Source organism: Rhinichthys klamathensis, unplaced genomic scaffold (assembly GCF_029890125.1).
Source record: "Rhinichthys klamathensis goyatoka isolate OS25496 unplaced genomic scaffold, OSU_Roscu_1.1 h1tg000132l_1, whole genome shotgun sequence".
Classification (NCBI taxonomy): Eukaryota; Metazoa; Chordata; class Actinopteri; order Cypriniformes; family Leuciscidae; genus Rhinichthys; species Rhinichthys klamathensis.
The window spans coordinates 1,376,559-1,403,866 of NW_026606667.1; the positions used below are offsets into that span (position 1 = coordinate 1,376,559).

At 37.6% G+C, this 27,308-nt stretch overlaps 1 protein-coding gene across 1 annotated transcript in view; it reads right to left on the bottom strand.

Moving 5' to 3' along the window:
- Positions 1-20,633: 20,633 nt before the first annotated feature.
- brinp1 (bone morphogenetic protein/retinoic acid inducible neural-specific 1) overlaps positions 20,634-27,308 on the bottom strand; it is a 232,577-nt gene continuing 225,902 nt past the window's right edge. The window contains exon 8 of the mRNA XM_056256742.1: positions 20,634-21,793. Coding sequence (XP_056112717.1) covers positions 20,653-21,793 — 1,141 coding nt within the window. The 3' untranslated portion in view covers positions 20,634-20,652. The remainder of the gene's footprint in view (positions 21,794-27,308) is intronic.

A 27,308-nucleotide genomic window follows, 5' to 3' on the forward strand; every position in this document is an offset into this window, starting at 1 on the left:
GCTGTTTATTCCTGTTGTGCGTATTTTGCTGTGAACTTGAGATTCTGTAAGTGAAGATTGCTGAACAAAATGACACCCATGGACTTTTGACTTTTTGTATATTTGTGTGAACTAAAGTGCTTGGCATTAGGCATTAAAAAGCAGCTCGCGTTCAGCATACACCAAAGTTGTTTGTTAGTTGTCCTTGACCAAAACGTTGAAGCTGCAAAAAGCACATAAAAGCAAGATTGGGTGAGAACAGCCCAACATGTACAGTAACTGCTTTTTCACTGAACTCCTTGCCATTGCAGTTTCTGGTTATAGTTATGATTTCAAGCTCGATTATGCACATTTCCTAGCATTCGACTCATACTAGAAGGTGCTAGTAAGTGTAACCGAGCATGAAATCATTGCCAAAGAGACTGCTGATGTCAGGAATTATATTGAAAAAAGGAGTTACATTTTAGTCTGAAACATTTTTTTTTTTGCACACACAGTCTAGATCCTGGGTTTGGTTCATCATAATCAAATCAAATACAAAATTATTTGATGGGTCATAATCACTAATTAAAACATCTTTACTGTATTTGTATCAAAACCGCATGGACATAAACGGATAAAATGGTAACGCTTTTCCGATGGTCCACTGAAGATATTCTACAGTTAACTTTGCAACTACATGTCAACTAATTCTACTAACTCTAACCGAACATTTTACTAATATTCTGATGAGAGTTAGTTGACATGTAGTTGCAAAGTTACTTATAGTCAGTAGAATGTTTAAAGTGGACCATCGAAACAAAGTGTAACCCATAAAACTTATTTAAGTATTTTGTCATATTTTAAAAAAAATCATTGTGGGTGTGTGCAGCTCATTGTTAATAAACATTGTTAATTTTACAAAATGGCAGAATAAATGGAAGAATGAATGAATGAATGAATGAATGAATGAATGAATTAATGAATTAATGAATTGCAGAATGGCAGAATGAATGATTGGCAGAATGAATGAATGAATGAATGAATGAATGAATGAATGAATGAATGAATGAATGAATGAATGGCAGAATGAATGAACGAACGAACGAACGAACGAACGCATGCATACACACATACATACATACAGTACATGAATACATAAGGCACATGTCTATTTCCACAAAGTCCCTCCAGCGGGAGTTCTTCTCTATATCAGTCTCAGTGTTTCTGAACTCCTGAAACGCCTCCATTGTAGTCTTGAGTTTATTCCGGGAACGAACACGTCACAATATTCCTCATTTAAATAATTAATATGCAGCATAAAGGGGCGGGGCCTGGTTGAGTTAGTTAGTAGTGTGTTAAACTGGTGGTTATGGGGCGGGACATTTCCCAAACACCCTCGAAGCGCTCGACCAATCACAACACACTGCTCCAGCCGACCAATCAGAGCACAGTGTGCTTTTCAGAAGGAGGGGCTTCATAGAGACAGGAAGTAAACAGAGCGTTACTGACAGACTGGGAAGAGAGGAGCCGCAACAATGGAGAATATGAGGAGAATAATGAACATTCAAGCAGGAAAATATGTTCTAGTAGAGCCTGAAAACTACATTAAGACTTTTAAAAAGAGTATAACTTTAAGTTAGGGAGAATTATGGGGAATGTTGAATTTGAATTTAAGTTGAATTAACAAACATCACAAGTGAAGTGCAATAGTATGTCATTTCCTCACTGACACTGGGAGTCAGTTGCGTGTTATAATTGTGGAAGATATTCCAGGAGATTGGGGTTAATGAGGTTCTTCGCTCAAGAGACTCACTGAAGAAGTATGAAAACACGTACACTCTCAAAACTAGTCTAGTCTAGTCTCAAAACAGTTCACCGACCCCATCACTCAAAGCACATGTAATTTCCCATTGTGGAATCCTCGACCTCAGAAACGATCAGCTTGACAGATAAGGACAGTGGCGGTACATCACACCAATCCAAACTGGTGCCGGCCGGCCCAGTGCACGAGGTTAAGAACGCTGGAAAGAGAGACAGTAAGTTTGTGGTGGATTTGGAGAGGAGGTTGTAATGAGAGAAACACAAGACGTGTGGGCTGGAGAGGGCCTGGGTCCCCTGGCAGAGATAGATGGAGTGAGAGACACTCGGTTTACTGAAGCAAGGGAACAGGTCTGAAATCGAGTCATCAATCTCAGACACCATCACGACAGAGCACAACAGATTAATTAACACCGTAAGTGCATCAGCTGACAGTAATAAAGTACTAACAGCAAATATGTTGCATCTGTATGCTATCTGTAGATATTCTGATAGATGAGGATGTTACACATGTATGGAAGCTTGTTTCCGCCATGAAAAAAAAAAAAAAAAAAAAATTAATTGTGACATACAGGAGAGTTTTACAGTAAATAGTAAAAAAGGGAAGAGTAAAAGATATACATACATACATGCATACACACATACATACACACACACATGTATACATGCATACACACATACATACACACATACATACATGCATATATGCATACACACATACATACACACATGAATACATGCATACATACATACACACATACATACATGCATACACACATACATACACACATACATACATGCATACATGCATACACACATACATACTTACATAAATGCATATACATACACACATACATGCATACACACATACACACATACATACATACATACATACATGCATACCTGCATTCACACATACATACACACATACATACACACATGAATTCATGCATACATGCATACACGCATACATACATACATGCATATACATACACACATACATGCATACACACATACACACATACATACATACATACATGCATACATACTTACACACATACATACATGCATACACACATACATACACACATACATACATGCATACATGCATACACACATACATACATACATAAATGCATATACATACACACATACATGCATACACACATACATGCATTCACACATGCATACACACATACATACACACACACATGTATACATGCATACACACATACATACACACATACATACATGCATATATGCATACACACATACATACACACATGAATACATGCATACATACATACACACATACATACATGCATACACACATACATACACACATACATACATGCATACATGCATACACACATACATACTTACATAAATGCATATACATACACACATACATGCATACACACATACACACATACATACATACATACATACATGCATACCTGCATTCACACATACATACACACATACATACACACATGAATTCATGCATACATGCATACACGCATACATACATACATGCATATACATACACACATACATGCATACACACATACACACATACATACATACATACATGCATACATACTTACACACATACATACATGCATACACACATACATACACACATACATACATGCATACATGCATACACACATACATACATACATAAATGCATATACATACACACATACATGCATACACACATACATGCATTCACACATACATACACACATACACTCACCGGCCACTTTATTAGGTACCCCATGCTAGTAACGGGTTGGACCCCCTTTTGCCTTCAGAACTGCCTCAATTCTTCGTGGCATAGATTCAACAAGGTGCTGGAAGCATTCCTCAGGGAGTTTGGTCCATATTGACATGATGGCATCACACAGTTGCCGCAGATTTGTCGGCTGCACATCCATGATGCGAATCTCCCGTTCCACCACATCCCAAAGATGCTCTATTGGGTTGAGATCTGGTGACTGTGGAGGCCATTTTAGTACAGTGAACTCATTGTCATGTTCAAGAAACCAATTTGAAATGATTAGAGCTTTGTGACATGGTGGAAGTAGCCATCAGAGGATGGGTACATGGTGGCCATAAAGGGATGGACATGGTCAGAAACAATGCTCAGGTAGGCCGTGGCATTTAAACGATGCCCAATTGGCACTAAGGGGCCTAAAGTGTGCCAGGAAAACATCCCCCACACCATTACACCACCACCACCAGCCTGCACAGTGGTAACAAGGCATGATGGTTCCATGTTCTCATTCTGTTTACGCCAAATTCTGACTCTACCATCTGAATGTCTCAACAGAAATCGAGACTCATCAGACCAGGCAACATTTTTCCAGTCTTCAACTGTTCAATTTTGGTGAGCTCTTGCAAATTGTAGCCTCTTTTTCCTATTTGTAGTGGAGATGAGTGGTACCCGGTGGAGTCTTCTGCTGTTGTAGCCCATCCGCCTCAAGGTTGTGCGTGTTGTGGCTTCACAAATGCTTTGCTGCATACCTCGGTTGTAACGAGTGGTTATTTCAGTCACTGTTGCCCTTCTATCAGCTCGAACCAGTCTGGCCATTCTCCTCTGACCTCTGGCATCAACAAGGCATTTCCGCCCACAGAACTGCCGCTCACTGGATGTTTTTTCTTTTTCGGACCATTCTCTGTAAACCCTAGAGATGGTTGTGCGTGAAAATCCCAGTAGATTAGCAGTTTCTGAAATACTCAGACCAGCCCTTCTGGCACCAACAATCATGCCACGTTCAAAGTCACTCAAATCACCTTTCTTCCCCATACTGATGCTCGGTTTGAACTGCAGGAGATTGTCTTGACCATGTCTACATGCCTAAATGCACTGAGTTGCCGCCATGTGATTGGCTGCTTAGAAATTAAGTGTTAACGAGCAGTTGGACAGGTGTACCTAATAAAGTGGCCGGTGAGTGTACATTCATGCGTGCATGCAAACACACATACATACATGCATACATGCATACACATATACATACATGCATACACATACATTCACACATACATACATGCATACACACATACACTACCGTTCAAAAGTTTGGGGTCAGTGAGAATTTTATTTTTATTTTTTGGAGGAAAGAAATCAATACTTTTATTTATCAAGGACAGTAAATACATTTATAATGTTACAAAAGATTCTATTTCAAACAAATGCTGTTCTTTTGAACTTCCTATTCATCAAAGAATCCTAAAAAAAAAAAAAAACTGTACAACTGACAGACCAACAACTGTTTCAACATTGATAATAATAATAAATGTTTCTTGAGCATCAAATCCTCATATTATACTGATTTGTGAAGGATCATTTGACACTGAAGACACTGACACTGGTGATGCTGAAAATTCAGCTTTGATCACAGGAATAAATTACGCTTTACTATATATTCACACAGAAAACAGCTGATTTACACTGGAATAATATTTAATACTATAACTGATTTTTGTTGTATTTTTAATCAAATAAGCGCAGCCATGGTTGGCTGAAGAGAATTCTTTTAAAAGTATTTAAAATCGTACCAACCCCAAACTTTTGAACGGTAGTGTACATCCATACATACATACAAATGTCTTCCCTGAAGGCGGGAACGTAGGGCGTAGTCAACGTCAACTGAAAGGGAACATGCATACACACATACATACACACATACATACACACATACATACACACATACATACATACATACACACATACATACACACATACATACATGCATACACACATACATACATGCATACAATTGAAAAACAATTGAAAGGTTTCATTGGATTTTATTTCTTATTAGGGATGCAACATTTTTTTCGGTATCGGACGATACATGTTCATTTTTAATGTTATCGTTACCGGCCTACTAAGAAAAGTTCGCCAATATATTAAAGCCAATAAATAATGTATTATTTCCTTCAGCTGAGACACTTCAGATGCGCACTGTTCAACATGATGGTTTTGAATTGCTTGAAATATGAATGAAATCACTTCAAAAGGAAAAAAATAAGGTAAGCAAGTCTATCACACAGGCTTCATAAAATTATAATGAAAACATTATAATTGTGTGCTTGGGACATGGTGAGACTTTTGTTTTTGCAATCAGGCTCTCAAAAATTCTATAAAAATGTGGATTTAGCAAATATCGGCCAAAATGCTCATATTTGTGCATCTCTTCTACTTCTAACACATGTTATTTGCAGGGCTTGTAGGGCGGGGCTTGGTTGTGTCTGTGGGGAATTGTTTGGATGATTGGATGGTTGTGGTTTGCTATTGGCTGATCTCATGTGAGTGACAGGTTATAGCCCCGCCCTCGTCATCAGAGAAGAGAAGAGATGCTGCACTAGGAAGGGGAAGTTATTCTGATTCAAGATTATGAGGAAACATGGATTTAAAATATTAATAATGCCACTCCACTGCAGTGTGTATTATTAATGCCAGGATAAACCTTTAGCTGATTGACTCTTAAGTAAATGCAAAATTTCTCTTTTAGAAATGCCATCGTTGCATCATTGGCTCATCTCTGACTCTATAAGTATATTACATCTGGCATAATCTTCATAAGTGATATGTATCTTGATGTTTCTTTGTTTATTTACGCATGTCTCATATTTCATCTCAAGCATATTCTCCCATGAAACTGTTGTCACTTATTGTTGAAAAATCTTTGTTTTGGTAGAAATGGCAAACATTTGCATATGATAATCTTAATCTGTATCTGGGTCTGTATCTTAGTCTGTATCTGGGACAAGGGCAAAGTAATGAAATATACATTAGCAGCAAACATAAATGATGAAGGCATGCTTGGTAAAAAAAAAGTTTCCAAGGCTGTTTTAATATGACCTTCAAATACCAAAAGCCAAAAGTAATATATTAGTTTTAATAAAAATCAACTCCTGGGCCATAGTTAAAGAAAGACCCACATACTGTATATCCAGTGTGTATGAAAAGTAAGGATGTATGACAAACACGGTTTATGAGAACATGTTGAATATTAAGATGGCACACATCTCTCTCTCTCACTCCGTTTCATCCCCATCTCGAGCTGCTTTCTGTGGCCTATATTTGAGTTTGGCAGGGGTGCATTGTTAGCGTGGCCCGGGTCCGTGTTTCTGCAAGCAGGAGAGGTTGTACGCTGGTCATCGCTATGTAAATATGTTCCTTTCTGTCAATCACGGAGCATAAATTGGGCTGCAAATATGTCAGTGTCTTAGCCTGGCGCTGAAAAATTCTGGCTACATTTTGTAATGCAATATTGCCCGCAAATGACAAAACACAAAAAGTTTTTTTTTTTTTTTGATCATAAATTGGGGCATTTAAAATATTTTCAGGATTTAGGCTTGACATAGTTCTAGTTTGAATGTAAAGGTGATGGATTATTTAGTTGCTTGAAGTTTTCAAACTTATATATTAATTCTGTCCCAGTTCAAGATAGTATAGAAAGATAGAGCGATAGGTTGCATTTTTTTTTTCCATCTGCCATCTTTCCTGACAGCCAGTGATATCCTAGAAGATGGTGAACTTGCAGGATGATGTTTCCGTCCCATGGAGAAGTATTGAATAAAATAAGATTGTGTGCAGGAGTTGAACACGCTTCAGGATTGATAATACCGTTACTGTGACGTTTCAGGTAGGACTGTTTACTTGTGAATGCACTGACGCTAATGAATGTGTTTAGCCAATACAAGTGCCATTGACTTCCCCAGCGGGACAGATTGACAGCGTGTTTCTAAAGCACATGTTCGTCTGCTTTTATCACATTTGATTCGTTAGATCAAGCAAAGTAACATGTTTCCCTTTGTTTAGCATAAGGAGCCTTCACTGTAAAAAAATGTCCATAGTTTTAACGGTGAAAGACGGTAAAAAACTGTAAATTCTGAAACTGAAATTCGAAATTTCACAGTAATTTAATGTAAATTACCGTGAAATTTTGAATTAAATATGAGAAAATGTGATACTTTTTGCATTACTGTTTTGTAAAAACTGCATTATCTTACCGTAAAAACAACAGTGAAATACACTCAAACACTTAACAGTTAATCACTGTGTTTTTCCCTTGTTTTTTTTTTTAACAATAAATCACGATGAAATAGTCAACAAGAATATCTGTGTATGTTTATGTTGTCGCTGAGCTCATCAGAGGTTTGACATTTTACATTCTTCTCTCACTTGGACATCAGGGCTTTTAGTGTTGTCAAACATATAAATTGCTCACTAGATTTTGCACAGTAACGATACACTGAAGCCATCTGCGCTCTTTCACACTCTCTTCTCTCCGACACTGTGAGCATCTAAACTAAATAAGTCATTCTGAAGTGAAGTGCATCATTGTGATCATTAATAGATGAGCAGCTCGCGATCCTTTGTTTTCAGCATTTCATATGTTCACAGTAAATGCTGCGAGTTTAACATGCATTTAGAAACGCCACAGGCACCAGTTATTTGGACATTTGCATAATCTCCAACATTTCTGTGGACAGAAGATTAGGCTACAACATTTCATTAGGTTTATAGTGAGAACCTTCTGTAAACCTTTTGTCAAAATCAATTAAGACATATTATTGCAGAGCTCGTTATGAAAAATATCATAAGCATAAACACATGTTCACGGCAGTAAAACGAACAGCTGCTGCCACAAGAGTTTGAGAAGAAAATATTGGACTATATTGATACAAGTAATTCAACTGAATTTAATTAATAATTTATATAAACAAAGAGCTAAAGAAAACATGAAGGCTAAGTAGCAATTTATAGCTTTAGTATATAATTTAACGCTTCCATTTATTTATATTAATTTAAAAAGCGTCATAATAAGTAAATACATACAATGCATAATTAGCAGGAAATTCCATTTCTAAAAGGAATTCTCTAAAGTTTCACTGTGAACTGCTTTATTTCTGAATTTGAAGGAATTTGATAGGTTTTTTGCACATTACTCACAGCTGATTGGTCTGTTCTTGGTTTACATTTGTTTTGCAAATTTATCATGGCCAAAAAGTTAAATCAACCAGTTTCAGTTGATAAGAAAATACTTTAATTATGGTTTTAGGTAAATACAAACTCTTCCAATGTTATGCTCATAATAACCTTAATGCATATCATTTCTCTGGATTGTTCTGGTAACGCTATTCTCTAATATCTAGTTGCTTATTAGCATGCACGTTTCTAGCATATGGGCTGTGTATTAGTACTTATAAAGCCTTATTCTGCAAGGACATATTCCACACCCTTCCCAAGACTAAAACATAATCACTACACTCTAAAAAATGCTGGGTTGTTTCAACCCAAATTTGGGTCAAATATGGACAAATCCAAATCCAAATTTAACCCAACGTTTGGGTTTGTCCATATTTGACCCAAAATTGGGTTAAAACAACCCAGCATTTTTAGAGTGCACAACAACTACCTTACTTATACCGATAAGCAGCAATCAGGAGGTTATTGAGGGAGACTCCTGGTTCATAATGATTATTTGTTCCCTAATTGGCACTGTTCTTCAGAAGCGTTCATCTGAAGTGCTTCTCTATGACTACACTCCCTCTTCATAACTCAATTTTTCTTCAAAAGACGTTTATCAAGGTCAGATCTTCATCTATTCAGTAAGTGCCTGATTTGATGCTGTCTGTACGGAAACAGGAAGAGGACAATGAGGAGAACAGGATTACTGGGGGTTGTAGTTCCTCAGCGAATGCTTTCCCAGTAATCCTATTATCCCGGATCAGTCCGTTGTGCTCCAGTTCTGCCGGGCCGCCAGCGTTTCTGATGTCATCGGGTGATTAAGGACGGACGGGCAAAGAGTGTCACTGAAGGAGATCTGGAAGAGGATTTTTCCTGTTTTGGGGGGGTTTTCTTCGTCCCCAGTGATGTTATTAAACTGCCCGATCCTCTGAGCTCAGCGACCCGTGATCTTCACTTTGACCACACGAGTGGAACTTCATGCACTTTTAGGACAAATAATCTTACAAATAAGGTTTAGTTAGAGGTTTTCTATTGGTTTTCTAAGAAACAATAATGGGGCCAACAGTAAGTATACTACAATGTAAATGTAAACGTTATATGAATATATAAATGGTTTAGAAGTTTTACCACTAGCTGGCGCTGTAACCAACCTTGTTTGGAAGCCACAAGGAATTCATCAGATCTGGATCCGGCGGACTGCGGTAAACCTCGGGATAAACAGAGAGACTAATATTAGCGTAGATGCCATTCTTCTTATGATGTAACGAGTACATCAGGATTTATGGGACGTGTTCCCGGTTCCGGCTGACCTAATCTATGCAGCCTAACATTGAATTATAGAAGTCTATAATGTGTTATGTGTATGCTAGGTCAAAGACATGTGTTTTTAGTCTAGCTGTGAACTGACAGAGTGTGTTTGTGAATGTAAAAGGCCTGCAAAGTGTCAAAGATCCAAGTGCAGATAAATTGAGTTTTTTTCTCTCAAAAGAAAGAAGTGATTCTGAACTGAAACGAGGCGTCAGTAATTCAGTCTCACTTCCTGATGATCCTACGTAGGTTTGTAACATATTTGCATAATGCCAGTCTCTGGTCCTGATTGGCTGAACAGTGTCTCTTAGCCCCGCCCTCAAACACTGTAATGTATCTGAGACTGGAAGAGTTTGGTTCGTGTTGTTCGTGTCGAGAAGACGCTGTTTGATACGGTAAAACCCACGCCATCGTCACTGTTCGTATCACTGTGTGTCAAGAGCTGAGATTCAGATATGATTATGAGCGTTTAGTTTCTGACCAATCACAGCAGACTGGGCCATCTGACCAATCAGAGCAGAGCAGCTCTCAGAGAGGCGGGGCTTAGAGAGACTGAATCCTTGATCGGAGCGTTTCAGACACTGAGAGAAAGAGCTGAAGCTGCAGTGGAGATTATGAGGAAATTAAAGTGTTTTTGGATGCATGTAAACCTGTTGTAGAAGACCTACACAACAAAATTGGGAACCTTTAAAATAGTAAAACTGACCAGTAAGTTTAAGCAGTGACATCATCAGTTTGAATACAGCAACACAAATCAATGTCATTGTTTGCTAGGGCGTATTATCAAAAATCCATCCAAAAACATTTGTGCTGCCTGGTTTAAAGACTCTGTGAGCCAAATATGATGAAAACTAAAGGACGAAAATTGCAGATGAAACCCCCCAAAGAAACAAAATCAAACATGCTGGTTCAATCTAGTAGGTGAAAAGTTAAATCAATAAATTCAACATGAGGTTAGAAATCAGAGGAAAACCAACACAAAAAAATCATGTTTCCAGACCAGGGTTTTATACGCTGAAGAAAAACTCAAAATTAGGGACTCAGTTAGAGGACTCTCAGACCCATCCCGATCAATGCACCAAATGTCATTATTGTGTGTTCACTGTGTGGTTTTGGGACTGCCATCGTATGACAGAAACCGCAGAACAAGAACACCAACGGAGGCATGTTCGGCCCTAAATGATAACATCCTAATCATGTGTCCAAATCCGACATAAACCCCTACAGGTTTAAGGCCACGATCAATCTATCCTAGGTTAGTTCTGCCATCTTTTGCTGGAGCACAGGGAATATTCATGACATATTGTTGATGTTTGGCGTTATTCTCCTCAAAGAGCAAAGCTCAAGTCTCTCTCTGCTCCTCTGTGATTGAAGATGCTGATAGGGATGATAAATCTTTGTCCTTATTGCTTTCTTCTGCCTCGTGGCACATTTTCTCAGAGCTGAAGTTGAGAATGAAGATTTATGGCGTCTCACGACTGCTGTGTTTTTCTGCAAATTAGGAGGCTGTTTTTATACAGTTGCCACAACATATTTACAAACACATGCATCTTAAATAAGCCTTTTTTATTATTACTATTTCATTGGACATTTTCCTCAGTTTGGTGACAAAAGGAGGAATTTGTTTCTAATCACTGGACTGTCTTCGCCAGAAACAATTTGTTGAGATGTCTTATACAGATCTATCCTCACTGCTTTGTTGTTTGTTTGTTCTAAAAGCAAAACTGAATTAATTCATAGTGAATGCGCAGTGATTATTCAGTGACTGTTTCATAATGATTACTAGCATCATGCTTGAAACGTCTCCGATGTAAAACTTGATTGGCAGTGAATACCGTCTCCTGGACGTGAGAGTAGAAAAGCTTCAGTGTAGAGGAACATTTTTTATATCACACACATGCCGGTCGCCATCTTTGCTGCAACAAAAGGCAAAATCCTTGAATTGACGCTGCCTCATGTATGGGCCATTTCCATTGAATTTTCTCAGAAACCCAAGGCTTGATATACAATAACCGGAGGACAGTCCATTATAAGTGGCTTCACCTTAATGCAGTGGCTTTGTACCAAATCATAGTGTTTGCTGGAATTGCATGCTTTTATCTGTTTTCATTACCTAGGCTTGTGAAAATGAATGTCCAGCGAGAATCTCTCTGAACATGCTTAGTGTCTACATGTGCCACAACAATGGCACGGCCTAGACCACAAGTGTTGCATTAAAATGACAGAAAGTCCAGTCTATGCATTTCAGGTCTATAAATGGCTTGCATGGTTATGAAATTAAATGTGCATTTGCAATCCCATGTGCATTTTCCCACAATGTGCATCCCATGAGCATTTTTTTAACGTTTTACTTTAAACCTTTATATATGATGCATTATGGTCACCGTGATTTTGCCAAGTAAGACATGTTCCTGGATCAACATTCCTGTTCCAAAATGTAGTCCTTACCCAATCCCTACCCCTAAACCTAACCCTACCCATAACTTGTCCCTAATATCAGAGGGTAATGAAAGGTGAATAGCACTGATGTGTAAGTACTTGACCCTGGTTCTAAGCCTAAACTTGACAGAAACTGTAAACTTGTTCCTCAAATCTGATTGGTTGATTGGAAAGTTGATCCAGGAACATGTGGTACTTGGTGAAATCACGTTCACCAATGCCCAATGTGTTATAAAAGTATTTGGGTAACAATTTACAATAAGGTTCATTAGCAAACATTAGTTAACTACCTCAGTTATGAACTGCACTTCTACAGCATTTATTAATCTTAGTAAATATTAATTTCAACATTTACTATTAAAATCAAAGGTTGTATTTGTCAGCATTAGTTAATGCACTGTGGACATGAATTAACATAATTTCAGTTAACTAATATTAACCAAGATTAATAGATACTGTAACAAATGTATTGTTCATTGTTAGTTCATGTTAGTTAATACATTAACTAGTGTTATCTAATTAACCTTATTGTAAAGTGTTACCAGTATCTGTAATGCATTAGTTATGCCTTGTAATGCATTGTATGGCCTAATGAATAATTATAACCATGGTTATAATACATTATATCACTTATCTTTTAACCCTTAAACAGGCAAGAGTGGAAAATGCTAAGCAACAAATAATTTCATGTCATTTTTTATATCATTTGGACTTAAATAAAACATATCTAAAATAATTTTTCAAAAATTTGATATATTTTGGATTTTATGAGTTGTGTCTCCTGAGATACGTTGCCTGATTAGGGTATAAAAAAAGGACCATGTCAAACTGTTACTGCCACTGTATGTTTAAAACAATTTTATCCCATACTTCACCTGATCGAATGTTGACAAATGATATATCATTCGAAAGCTTACGAACTGAAGATTCGGCCTGTGCGTTGCGTTACCATAGAAACGGTACTCTAAATTATTTTATCGGGCTCCTCCCCTTTTGGGCATCGTCATGTTTCATAATTTATGATCAAAACCTTTTCTAATCTTGATAAAACAGATATTGTCAGAAAGGTCTGAGTCTCAAGGTTCCATATTTTGTGACAGAAGTGATATTTGGAAAGAAATTTATTAATTTGTCATGGCAGAATGCATATAATTTAATTCAATGGCTATTTTTGGTTTTATGCCTAAACAAAATCTCATGGGAACTTACATTTTTGTGATATCAACTTCAAATTTGTAACCCAACTTGGTTAGATATATGGCTTTGATTTTATAGTAATTTTATAGTAAAAAATATTTTGTAAAATAGATATTTTATAAAAAAGAAAAAATATTAAGTACAGTATATTTGATTTACTGTAAGTTTAAACTTCTATAACTTTTTTAAAGTGCTTTCACATCAGCAATAATCTGCTGACTGTTTTCTTTAAAACAAGACCAAACTTAGGTCTATATTCCAAAGCATTCTTGAATTACAATCATTTAATTCTGAATAGTGCATTTTAAATAGAACTAGTTTAATCCCTTTTTTATACCCTAAACAGGCAACGTGTCTCAGGAGACACATACATTTCAAAACGTGCTAAATAACAACATGAACAACATATTACTTCATTTTCTCCTTCAGCATCTTAAGACAATGTTCACAATTAATGTTAGCAGTATTCTTTTCTTTTTCTTTTTTCAGAAGAAAAGTAAGTTTAATATATATTTACTTGCACCACTGGCAGCCATGTTGGATTTAGGTCAGCCTGACTAATTGATCACACAAACTTTGAAGCAAATCATGTGACCAGCATACTCAAGGCAGACCAGGCTGTCATAAGTGATAAAAGAAAAAATCGTTCTTATGCCCCAAACAAGACAATAAAAACGATGTGACTCGTGAGTCACGTTGCCTGTTTTAGGGTTAACTGTTACACCTTTACAAAGTATGATGCATTTTTACTTCAGAAACTATTATTTACGAAAAGATATAATGCACTATAACGCACATTATGAATACCTATTATAATGCACATAAAGGCTTTAAGTAAAGTGTTACCAAATTGCAAGCAATAGTAGTTTGTGTAAAAGGGAAACTTGATTTGTCCAGCGCAAGTGAAGCTGTTGCAATGAGTAGCCCATACATATTTAAACAAATAAAGCTGGATTTGATGTAACAGTCAGACTTAGCAACAATTCTTAGCAATTCATAGTAATATTTGTATGTAATTATGTAATTATTTCATTTCAGTCAGATGGGGAGTGTGTGTGCAGCGCATCAGGAACTGAAACAGCCCATCTGTCATATGAAGTGTAGACAGCTTTATTTTTTAATATGATCTAGCTTTGTCTCGTCACGCACTCCTTTCACTTCCAGTGTCTCTGTTGTCATGATCATCAGTGATGTGAGGAATTATTCACGGGTCGTGTGGAGCCAGTCATGGGTCAGGATACGAACTGGGGACCTTTGGTGTAGAGCAACATAAGAACACAGACTTTAGCTTATCATTTAGATATTGTCATTTGGTTGGCACCAACCTGTCAAAACAATGACCAGCAAGCTTCATGTATAAGATCATTTGAGTAAAACTGTAGCATGGCCAGCCCAAGATGAACATTACATTTTGATTCCATGCTCAGAAAATATGCCATGTTTCTCATTTTTTTAAACCTTCTGGGGGGAGATTTTCTTGAGTAGTTTAAAACTACACCAAAAGTGATGTTTGTTTGCTACGGTAATTTAGACATTGTCATTTGGTTTCACCAACCTGAAAACAATGACCAGCAAGCTTCATGTATACGATCATTTGAGTTCAATGAAATTGAAGCATGGCCAAGATGGACATTAAATTGGACAGTTGTTCTCAGTCGCTTTGGTACGTCTCTCAGATCAGAATCGAAATTCTCAAAACGACTCTCAAAAATTTCTCATTTATTTGAACAAGTTGGAAATGCTTTGGGACATCCGTGCAAATAATTATGTTCAATTCTCTGCCGTTTCCTACATTATCAACAATCGCTTATGTCATGTTGATCAAAATGTATCATAATGGGTCTCTGTTGAATAGTCTCACCCCCCAACAACATTTAGGCATTAGGTCATAGCAAGTCTTTACATGCAAAATGGTTAAACAAGTTGTCATAATCAAGCATATTTCTATACATTTTCATTTGACTTTTTTTCTAAATCTGTCCTGTTCGCATTTCTACTTTTGATTTTTTCTTTTTTTTCTTTGTGCTTTGCAGTGCTGTCTTTCCTTTCTGTATCGCAATGACATGATCTGTCAACAAATTACAGTACAAACAGTAAAAGCGTAATGTGACTCTTGTCCAGTCACTAAGGTGTGTAACCTACGATTTACAATAATTGTCATCAAAACTTTAGCCATAGTTAGTTTACATCAGAACATCTCCAGAGTACACTGTTATACTGACAACATGACTAAGCGATTCGACTGTGTTATCCGCACACAACGACACAAGCACTCGTCCTTCTGATGCACTGACATGTTCACTGACACAGATATTTACTTTTGAGAGATGAACTAAGGATTTTGAGCAAGAGACTGGCTTTTGCAGGTGTTTTGCTATTTGTACGAATTGTTTTGAGAAATGCACTTGCTGTTTTACAAATGTCGAGGATGATTCGAGAAATGTACCAAAGCGACTGAGAAAAACTGTAATATCATGGTCAGAATATATGCCATGTTTTTGGGGGGAGACTTGAGGAGTATGAAACTACACCAAAAGTTGATGTTCATTAGCTATACACAAGTAGAAGTGCTATTAAAAGAAGGACAGTTGCTATAGCATGAAGTTCCTGGACCGTTTCAACAAGTCAATTGGCGTTGACGGTCGGGTGGATCTCCATATCAATTGCTTTCGCAATCTTAGCAATGAGCTTACGATACATTAAGCACAAAGCATGGTGATTTATTAGGACATTGTAATTATATCCTGGCAGAGCACTAGTGGTTTGGGTTGGGGTGAAGCAATGGACTCGCTCACACACAAAGACTCGTTCGCCTCATTAGCCGCTGCGTTCTCCAGCATTAATCAGCATTTCATGTAATGGGACGCCACTGGAAGGACAATACCGCACCGTCGGCATTTACACACCACACATCGATACTGGGCTTGGCAGGGGAAGAGCGGGGTTTACTTGACCTTGAGAGGCTTATTTCTGTTATGTGGGGGAAATGTAATTGACGTCGATATGTTTTGAGTGCTTGTGAAGAACGTGAGTCTGTTCTCCATTGAGTTAAAAGGATCCTTGACGCCTTCGAATTCGTGGTGGTTGCTATTGCTCATAACCGTCAGTATTAAACCACGGTATATAATTGTCCCACGTCAATTGACCCTTCGCATGGAGCTTGATTGACAGGTGATCTGACCAATCATACTTCGCCATCCGCCATTTTGTCCGACAAAGCAGTCAGGAGAGTTAGTAGATTAACATGGGAGGATTTGAACTTGAAAAACTGAATATACTGACGCCTTTCCGCGGTTAAAACAACATTCCTTCTGATTTTCATTCATGTTTATTTGATGCTATAAATGAACTAGAAGGAAGAGATGATCGGATCACGAGAAGCTTTAACTGATGCGATCTGTCACGACACATTAAAGAGCCACAAAACGTTTACATTTATTTTAAAAAATGACCAAATTTGAAAGGTGAGACTTTGTTTAATATGTTTAATATCAAAATATCGTAGTCTCCTCTCTGCTCCGCGATGTATTTTTGCATGAGAACATGGTGACGGCGTGAGAGCGGCGTAGCTTATCGGACATAGCGACGGTAACTAAGGGGGGCGGGTCTTTGCGAACGGTCAATTGTGATTGTTTCCTCAAATCATGTGTCTTGTTGAGGAGAGGTGGGGGAAAAAAAAAAAGTGAAAAAATCCCAGAGATTAAATCTAAATATATTTATTAAAAATAAAAAGATTGTATAGAAGAAAAAATTTCACAGATCTCTATAATTGCTAATAACTTGCTTTTCTAAACTAACATTTTCTACAACTTCTCAGACCTGGGATTTGAATTACCTATTTGCATCTCATTGGGGTTCTTCAGCAGTGTAAATGTGCATTGTGTTTTATTCCCGTTACTTTCAGCTGGGAAGTTTGTGAAGCTGAATGCCTCTGTCAACCGGTGTGTGTCCTTGAGCGAGACATTTAACCCACGTTCAGCATGTTTCTACTGCGTCCTTACCTGTCAGGCTTGAAAACAAGAAGCGTCTGCTCAGAAAACAGGCTGAGATTAGGAAACACAGGGACTACATGTGCAGAGATGTTGAATTCCCAGATAATAGCGAACGCTATCAGCACGTTTGGTTATCGTTCTAGCAAGTTCTCTCAAATTTATGAACAAACCTTCTTCAAGTAGCATTAATAAAATGTTCATTCAGTGTTATCTGGTCTTTAACAATGTTCTCAAAACATTATTTATACGTCATTCATGGAATGTTTGTCGAACATAAAAAACCCAGAACATTAAGAGAACATCCATAAAGTAACATTCCCATAATGTTTGAAAATTATGAAATGTAATGTTCCCTTAACACTCGTATAACTAAGAGGAAAAAAAAGAGAACTTTCAGAAATAACATTTTCATAACTTCATGGGAAAGTTTGCAATACGTTCTTAAAACACATTTTTGTAGCTGCCCTAGTGAAAAAAAAATCTATACAAAAATGTATTTAAAATACATTTATGTCATACTAAGTATACTGCAAATCCATTAACATATACTGACACATCGCATGAGACTTACTGATATAAATATTATAATTCAACTTTATTTGGAAAACGTATATATTGCACAATGCACATTTCTTAAAATTAAGTCTAAAATGTGTTTAATATCATTATTAATAAGGATATAATGTATAATATCATTAGTTAAATGCAAGGTATTTAAAGTGAACCTAAAGTATTCTTGCAATAGTTCCACTTCAGCACAAGCAAAATTAAGTAAATATGTATTTAGTTGAACTTCAGCACTATTTCTGGATAATTAAAGTGCATTAGGTACTCGTTCCACTTTAGCAGACTTTAAGTATACCAGCAGTACAATATATTAAACACATACATATAAATGTATTTGTAGTATACTTAGCATAAAATAAATGTATTTCAAATACATTTTAGTATATTTATTTATTTTTGACCAGAAAAATGTCAAGCTTTTGTGTGGTACAAACAAGCACTGGCCTTCTTATTAAATATAGCATTTTAATGAGAAATAGATTATTATTTGAAACATTCATTTTGAAGAAAGCCGATATAGTTATTTAAACAGAACAGCAGAAATACATAAAGTACTTGAAAGCAGTTTCTCCACCCACTGAGCGCTCTATGGGACGGTGAGGCGGTGTTGTACATGGTTTCTGGAACAGAAGTGTGTGTGTGTGTGCTCGTGTGTGTAGATCATTAACAGATTGAGCTCGGATCAGATCCATTTCAGCTGGTGATGATCTTGTGGGAGACCTGCGATATTTACAGAACTTGTGCTCGAGGGGGTTCGTGTCGTGTTTAATGGGCTGCGGTTCGTTTGCTGTCATCTAACAAGAGCTTTTGTTTCCATGGCTATATCAAGACAAAATAGGTATTTACACTTATAATACACATTGAACTAATTCATTAACCAAGTTAAGTCTCCTCTCAAGAGGTTCTTTTCAATTCATGCAGAGTACAGCAAGAAAGCTTTTGGCCCTGTTCCCAAGTGGCATGTGTTTAGATTTAGATTTAGTATTCTTCCTGTTTAAAAAGAATAATAATAATAAATAAAAAGTGAAGGAAAGCATTAAAGGGATAGCTAACAGGCACTTAATAAGATTGGATAATAATGATACAAATTATAATGATTAATGCTAAAAAATAATGGCATGCTCCATATCCTAGAAAGGTTAAATGAAATAAATAAAATAAAAATCCCCCCTTCCCCAGCTAAGATTTTAGATTAATCAATCAACATGTCCAAAAAGTTAAACCTGAATTGCATCAAGGAATATAAAACCCAAATGAAATATTACAAAAGTAAAGTGTACATTTGGTATACAAGCAGATTTTGAGATTAAAACCATCATAGATATTTGAAGCTTTAATATACTGTTCTTGTGGATTCACTCTGTTAATGAAAATGCAATGGCTTTACAATGTCATGCCATAATCCCGCAGCACATATATATATCATTTTCTTATTTATTATTATTTTTTTCAGACCACTGTGCTATATTTCATTAGAAAAGGACTGTAAAACAAAAATACAAAAGCAATTTATAGGACATTTCTCACAAAATGTGCCCAGCTTCTCTTCTTTTTTCTTTTTTTTTTCCCCCCCGTCCCTCTGAGAAATGTATGGCTTTATGCTGACCCTTAAAGAAATGAGAAATGATCAAATTTTGTTCACGGTGCTGCAAAAAAGCTCGACACATCAGCAATCACAACGTGTACATAATGCGAAGCAGTACGAAATAGCATGAATTGGTTATGCTCAACCATAGATACTGCGCTCGAATCTCGAACCTCGCTGAAGAACAAGAGCGCGGATCTGAAAACACACGACAGAATTCAGTTCTTCTGGCGAGAGACAATAAAACTGGACATCCGGTAAGAGAAACGATGGACGCCTGAACTGAACTCACTCACTGCCAAGCTCTCTATGAAAGGACAAGACACAGTACAGCCGATGAATCCTTATAAAACATGTATGACAACATCATGGTAGTGTCTGAAATCAATTCCTGTATTTTGGTTCTGCCCTTACGTTAAATCTCTAGAAACGTGTTAAGAATGGCAGTTTAAGATGTATACCTTTGTTCCCTCAAAGTAAAATCAAGGCCTCTGTGTCACTGGATGTTGAATTTAATAGTTTGTGATCTTTTCTCGTAATTAGGAAAAATGACAGACATGCTTCGACAAATATGATACAGTCATTTTTTTAGTTTTTCTTGTTGTAGTTGATGTTGTTTTCCTTTAGTAGTGAGCTAAAATGGTTTCTCTCTGTATTTTTAGTTTTTCGTTTAACAATTACACTTACAAAGTTGTTAATAATACATCAAAAAAAAAAAGCAAAGCAAAAGATTCCAAATCAAACCGAGAAAGAAAATATTTTGTTCTTCTTGTTCTTGTTCTTCTTCTTCTTGTTTCTCAGCAAAGTTTGGTAGTCAGGTGGTCCGATTGTTTCAAGATTTCGGTGTTGTACATGTCCAAGGCGTGATTGACGCGGATCATCTCGCTGTTGTTGAGCTTGAGTCGATGTTTCAGCATACAGGAGAACAGGTCCAGTTGGGGTTTCCCAGGAGCCACCGGCGAAGCCAGACGATTAATCCTCTCCCGGATGTCCAGTAACAGGAGCATGATGGACGAGGACGAGTAGAACTGGGTTCCCTGCGTGTACGACTGGTTGACCTGCTGGACGGCGCTCCTCAGCAGATCCGCGTTGAATCTCAAGCTGTATCCGAACACCTGTATATCTGAGATCTTGATGTATATCTGACGCTTGTTGGGGTCGGATAAGTCCACCGGGCCTTGACCGGTGTCGTTACGCATGACCGTTGGCACCTTGGCTCGGCTTCGGAGATAAATGTGCACCGTCTCGAAAAACGTCTTCCATCGGTTTCCCAACAGAAGGGTCCAGTTAAAGCACTGGGAGTTCTGGATTCGCACTTTCTCCCAGCGCGGGTATCCGTGTTCGCCGAACGGCATGCTCCATCCCTCCGAGTGGCTCCCGCTGAACGGGTTCACGTACACGAAGAACATCGGGTCCACGCTGCTGTTTCGCATCTGGCAGATCTTCATTGACAGGCCTACGATCATATGCAGGTAGTCCATTCGGTTCTTGTTGCTCTTGAGCGTTAGCGACATTCTCTTGCGCCAGCGCGGGTCGAAGAAGGTCTCCAGGCGCACCTCGTTGCTGATGAATGTGGTGTGGATGTGGAGACGCGAGTCCATCTTCTGGAGCAGGTACTTGAGCTCCAGGTCCTGGAAGTCCAGGTCCGTTTCGAAGCTGATGAACTGCTCGCTTCGCTCCGAGTCCACGTTCTGCGGTTCGCAGCGGCCGCGGTACAGCTTGTAGCCCTTGTTGCAGGATCCGCACTGGGAGATGTTGGCTAGACTGCACATGGCACAGCTGTTGTTCCCGCCGATCACGCAGGGAATGGGTCGCTGGCACAGGGTGGCACCCGTGTGGCACACACACATGCGCTGGCTCTCCAGGAACGCTCCCCAGAAGCCGTTCTCGTTGCAGTAGAGGAACGACTGCACGCGGTTCAGCCACTGAAGCACCGATCTGAAAGCAGACAGAGAACAATGCAGTCAGGAAAGGTGAGGGGGGATGCTCTTCACGTGGCGAATTTTGACCAAAGTTTTGTTTTATTTTATTTTATTTTTTATTTTCATTGAATTATATTAATTGTTTTATATCAGCCACAGAAGCACTGATCTGAAAGCAGACGGAGAACAAAGCAGTCAGGGGATTTTTTGGGGGGTGCTCTTCACATGGCGATTTTTGACCGAAGTTTTATTTTATTTTATTTTATTTTTTATTTGTATTTAATTATATTTATGTTTATTTTTTATTTTTATTTTTATATCAGCCACTGCAGCACCGATCTGAAAGCAGACAGAGAACAATGCAGTCAGGAAAGGTGAGGGGGGATGCTCTTCACGTGGCGAATTTTGACCGAAGTTTTGTTTTATTTTATTTTATATTTTATTTTTATTGAATTATATATATATTTTTTTATATCAGCCACTGAAGCACTGATCTGAAAGCAGACAGAGAACAAAGCAGTCAGGGGATTTTTTTTGGGGGTGCTCTTCACATGGCGAATTTTGACCGAAGTTTTATTTCATTTAATTTTTTTTTAATTTAAATCTTTTTTTTTAATTATATATATATATATATATATATATATATATATATATATATATATATATATATATATATCAGCCACTGTAGCACCGATCTGAAAGCAGACGGAGAACAATACAGTCAAGGGAAAATGACAATATATATTATTATTGATATATTTCAATGAAAGGATTGTACTATATTTTAGTTTGATAATGTTTTTTTATTTATTTTTTGGTATTTTTGGGGGATTTTATGATACTACGTTATATTTACGCAGTAGTTATAATCCATTTATTACGAATTCGTACGATTTGCCTAAACCCCAGTGATGTGTAGGTTTAGGGGCGGGGTCAAGGGTAGGTCATTCGTATAAATTCATACGAATTGCCGCGAGATCGGGTTGTTTATTCACGCTTTAAGCATTGAATGTCCAACTTAAACTGTATATCTTGAATGCTTTAAAGCACTGACTTAAGCTTGATCTCTTTTTTAAAGACGACACTTGGAAAATTATTGCTGAAGTAAAAAATTTTTTTTTTTAAAGTGAACTTAACAAAAGTTACAGAATGTTATGTTTATTGTTATGAAAAATGTATTTTCAATTTGTATATGAAATCTGTATTTTCAAAAACACGTTTTACTCTAAAACTGCAAGAAAAGTAAAGCCATAAATCTAAACAAATTGTTTTCCAAAGTTGAGCTTCAGGCAGATTTTGTTTGGCTGCAGTACCAAAAGATTTCACTAGATGAAATTCGTCTCCCATTCATTTCCAATGCAGTACAAGTGTGAATATTTTTCCCAGGACCACTTAACCTTTTCGAATCATGTCCATGATTTGTGTGTGTGTTCACTAGGGATGTAACGATTCACTCATCTCACGATGCGATACGATTCACGATACTGGTTTCACGATACGATTTTCTCACGATTTTTTTAACAAATGAGATTTAAGACAAAAGTGTCCCTTTTATTATTTCTCAGACAAAATGCTGCACATTTCTTTTTAATTTAAAATATATTTGTCAAATAATAAAACTACATTAAAAAAATTCCCTTCAAGGTTGTTTCAACTCAGTCTTTCTGTCTGTTTGGTCAAGAGGCTGGACACTGGTACCTTCGCACACTATGTAAAAGGCTGTGTAAAATTAGTAGTACCAGATTGACAGGGGTTTTACATTGTAATAAAGGCAAGATTCTAATTTTGTTATAATTTGTATCATTACACTAGTAAGAGTAAAAAAAAAACACATTTAGAGAAAGAGATAGTAAAATAAATACAACACCTGGTTGCCACGGAAACACTGATGCACCTTGTGATCTCCGTGGCTCTCGCAATTGTAGTATTAATGACTTTTACATGAAAACGGAGGTGACTGGTGTTACTCACGGTGGTGATTATTATTAGTCTACGGAAAGTCAAAATGCCGCCACACCTCCGATTTGAATGAGTCAACGTCAACATCTACGCTTGCCGTCGCCAAAGCCATGTCTACTGTTTGACGGCACGTGCACACCAGTCTATGGCACACACTGGTGCGGCGCGAGCGGAGCAACGAGCGTTTTCAGTTCATTCCTATGGAAGTTGAGCTTGGCTCACACAAGATCAAGTTCCATGAATGAAGTGAAAACACTCGCTAGCTTCACGCCAGTGTGTGCTCGCTGCTATTGTGCTATTGTAAAGCGAGGTTCACAACTTCACAGTAGGCTATAGTAAACGCGCCCTGCGGTTTAAAACGTGTATCGCGATTCGTTTAACATTTCAACCGACTTGAATCGTCACACATTTTTATCGATTTTCAACCGGTTGCGAGTGAATCGTTACATCCCTAGTGTTCACATAGCAAGTGCCAAAACCTTTACCAAGTTTCGTACCATTCCGATGAAGTAAAAATTACAAAAAACTTTTGGGTCAAATATGACCGAAGAGCACCAGAGGGTTAATAATGCAGCATCCAGTCCGAAAGCACAAAGCTCCCGCCTCAGCCCACTGACGTTTGTTACAGTCTAATCACTAAAATGGGTAATTTATTCTGTCAAATTTCCCCAATGCACACCTCGTCTTTTCTCTCCCCGCCGGCACTTTGCCTTGTCATCCTGAAAGCCTTTGGAGCTTCTCTGCTGCATGCGGGGAGAAACCAATGCCTGAATTTTGATTTCTGGGAGACAAAGTGCTAAAGCTTATGATGACATGTTAATAAACCCAGAGTCGGATAAAAGATATTCCTACTAGATATTCCTTGAAGATGGTGTTAGAGAGGCAATGCTGCACTAACTCTCCTCTCAACCAAATTGTGGAGGATAATGTTGTTTTATCATGGAAATGGAATGGAAATTGTTTTATTTGAAACAGGGACAATGCACAAATAAACATTAAACAAGAGAATATGTCTTGGGCCAGGTTATAGCAACAATTGCTAATTTCCACCTGTAGTTCCTGGCAAGTATGACAAATAAAAAAAAATAAAAAAACGCTTTTAAAAAAGAAATTTCACAGGATTATGGATAAAGTGATGTCCATCGTAATTACAAGGCCATCAGCCCATTTACTCTCTGTCCCAGCAAACACACTTCAACAATTTAGCAGTATCTTAAGCACATTAGAGCACAATCCAACTCTAGACACTCATACACACACACACACACACTCACACACACACACACACACACACACACACACACACACACACACACACACACACACACACACACAGATACATTATCTTAAAGATGTGTGCAAACTTGCTTACTTGGCAACCAACTCTTTGTTAGGCATGAGGAAGTGTGAAAATGTGTACATAAGATAACATGGGAACTAAAGTGGTAATTATTTGCTATTAAATTAAATCAATTCCAGGTATAAATTCCAGGTATAAATCGGTGATCTAGCAAGGTGCTCCCAAATTTATGAACAAACGTTCTTCTAGTGACATCCAAGGTATCGGGTCTATAATAATGTTCTCAAAACACATATAATGTTTTTTTTATGTTTTATGTTACTACTTACGTTGACCCACGTCATCAGATATGACATTTTCATAACTTAATGGGCAAACTTTTTAACATATATTTGTGATCTGGGAAGCAGCTCTAATTAAGATAAGTGTCATTATTCAACTCAATTCAGTTCAAATTCAGATGTCAGTTCAGTTGAATCGATAATATTACCTTAAATATGAATTGCCATGCGATTATGCATTCCTGTACAAACCACAAAACTCGTGCGACCCAGTGGAAGTGTGACTAATTATATCAACGTTTTTGAAATACAAACACGTTTCTAAAACTAGATGTGTAATGTAAATTGAAAGCAATGCATATGAAAATGTTTTCAAAAGCTATCAATGGGGAAATGAAATGGTAAACCTGTAAAATGAGCATCTTGTGGCATTCAATCTATATATAAATAAAGATAAAATCCAAGCCAGACGTTATTTGGTTTCCAGTTCGCTCCAGATTACTTGACCAATCAAAAGCTTAAGATTAGTCCCATTCGATTTGAAGCCAGTCATCTCACTTGTGGCATTTAATATTGTATTTTTTTCATATTTATTTGCAATAAGCAAGCTTTATGCATTCAGACTCCCATATGTAATATTCTCTAAATGCTTTTCCCAATAGTGGCTTGCTGGTTTTATTTTGCACTGTTATTTGTTTAGCTGAAACAAGTGGCTGACTTGAGTTCGCCATGGGGGATGAAATGGAGACGACGGAAAAGAATGCTGTTTGTTTTCACATCCTCATGTTTGTAATGGAGCATCAGACCGCTCTGCTGCACAAACCCTGTGACGTACATCATTGCAATTTCTGTTGTAATGGATGATGGATGAGTAGAGAGTAGAGTAAGCCATACAGAGTGAGGGGGAGGCCTGTATATCTGCTTCATTTCTTTTATTCAATTAAAGATGCTGCAAGCGATACTGCAAACTGTCAGATATCTCTGTGTTGGCATTACACCAAGCTCAACCAACAAACCTTAGACAGGAATCAAAACAAGGCTGACTTAAAGTCCCCCTGTAGTCAATCATTTTATCCCTTTAAACTCATCTTTGATCACCAAAATTACATATTTAAGCGTTTTTTCCTCATGCATTAAAATAGCTTGAATGTAACTCGACACCTCATTTAGTATGCGCGGTTCTATGAATATGCAAATGAGCCCCGCCTCCACTCACTCCCTCAGCTCAGAGATCCACTGGTTGACGATCACACGTTGATCTGATTGGTTACAAGCTCGTTTGTGACGTCAGAAACACCAGCGATTTCAAACCGTGTTTTTGAGACTGTCTTTGGTTCACTGCAGTTTTAAGCAGAAATACTCAGCAATGCTGTCGACTTATGAACTTACACATGGTTTAAGCGTATTAAAAACACCACATAGACACATAAGCAACATTAAAAGCTGGATTTTCACCACAGGGGGACTTTAAAATGCGTTCAATGGATACTGTTGTTTAACAGCATACTGACGAAACATCTTTCCAGAAGAAGAAGAAAAATCAGTAGACAAAAAAGGCATTCAAGACTGTGTGTCCCTGACAGCCTAGTTTTCATCCATGCTAAATTCAATATCACCTCTACCCTGACTAAGGTCTGTGGCGTGGGTTAACTCGTCTCACAAAGTTTCTGCTACTGACAAATCAACATCTTGGCAACCATTCACGACACCCAAGCATTGTGGTGAAGTTCTGCAAAGCAAACATCTTCAGAAAACCAGGGTTTATGCAGGAATCATAGAGATGAATTTACTACCTTTTACTACCTTTTTTACTACCTCCAGAATATTTTTTACTACCAACACGACATCAAGCGGCAGCCCTTTTTTGGGGGGTGTGGGAGGGGTATGCAAAGCACCACTTACTACTTACTATAAGGTATAAGTGTGACACTGTCACACACATCATACATATTAGGTACACTAATGTTTAATTGTGATCATTACAAAAAAAA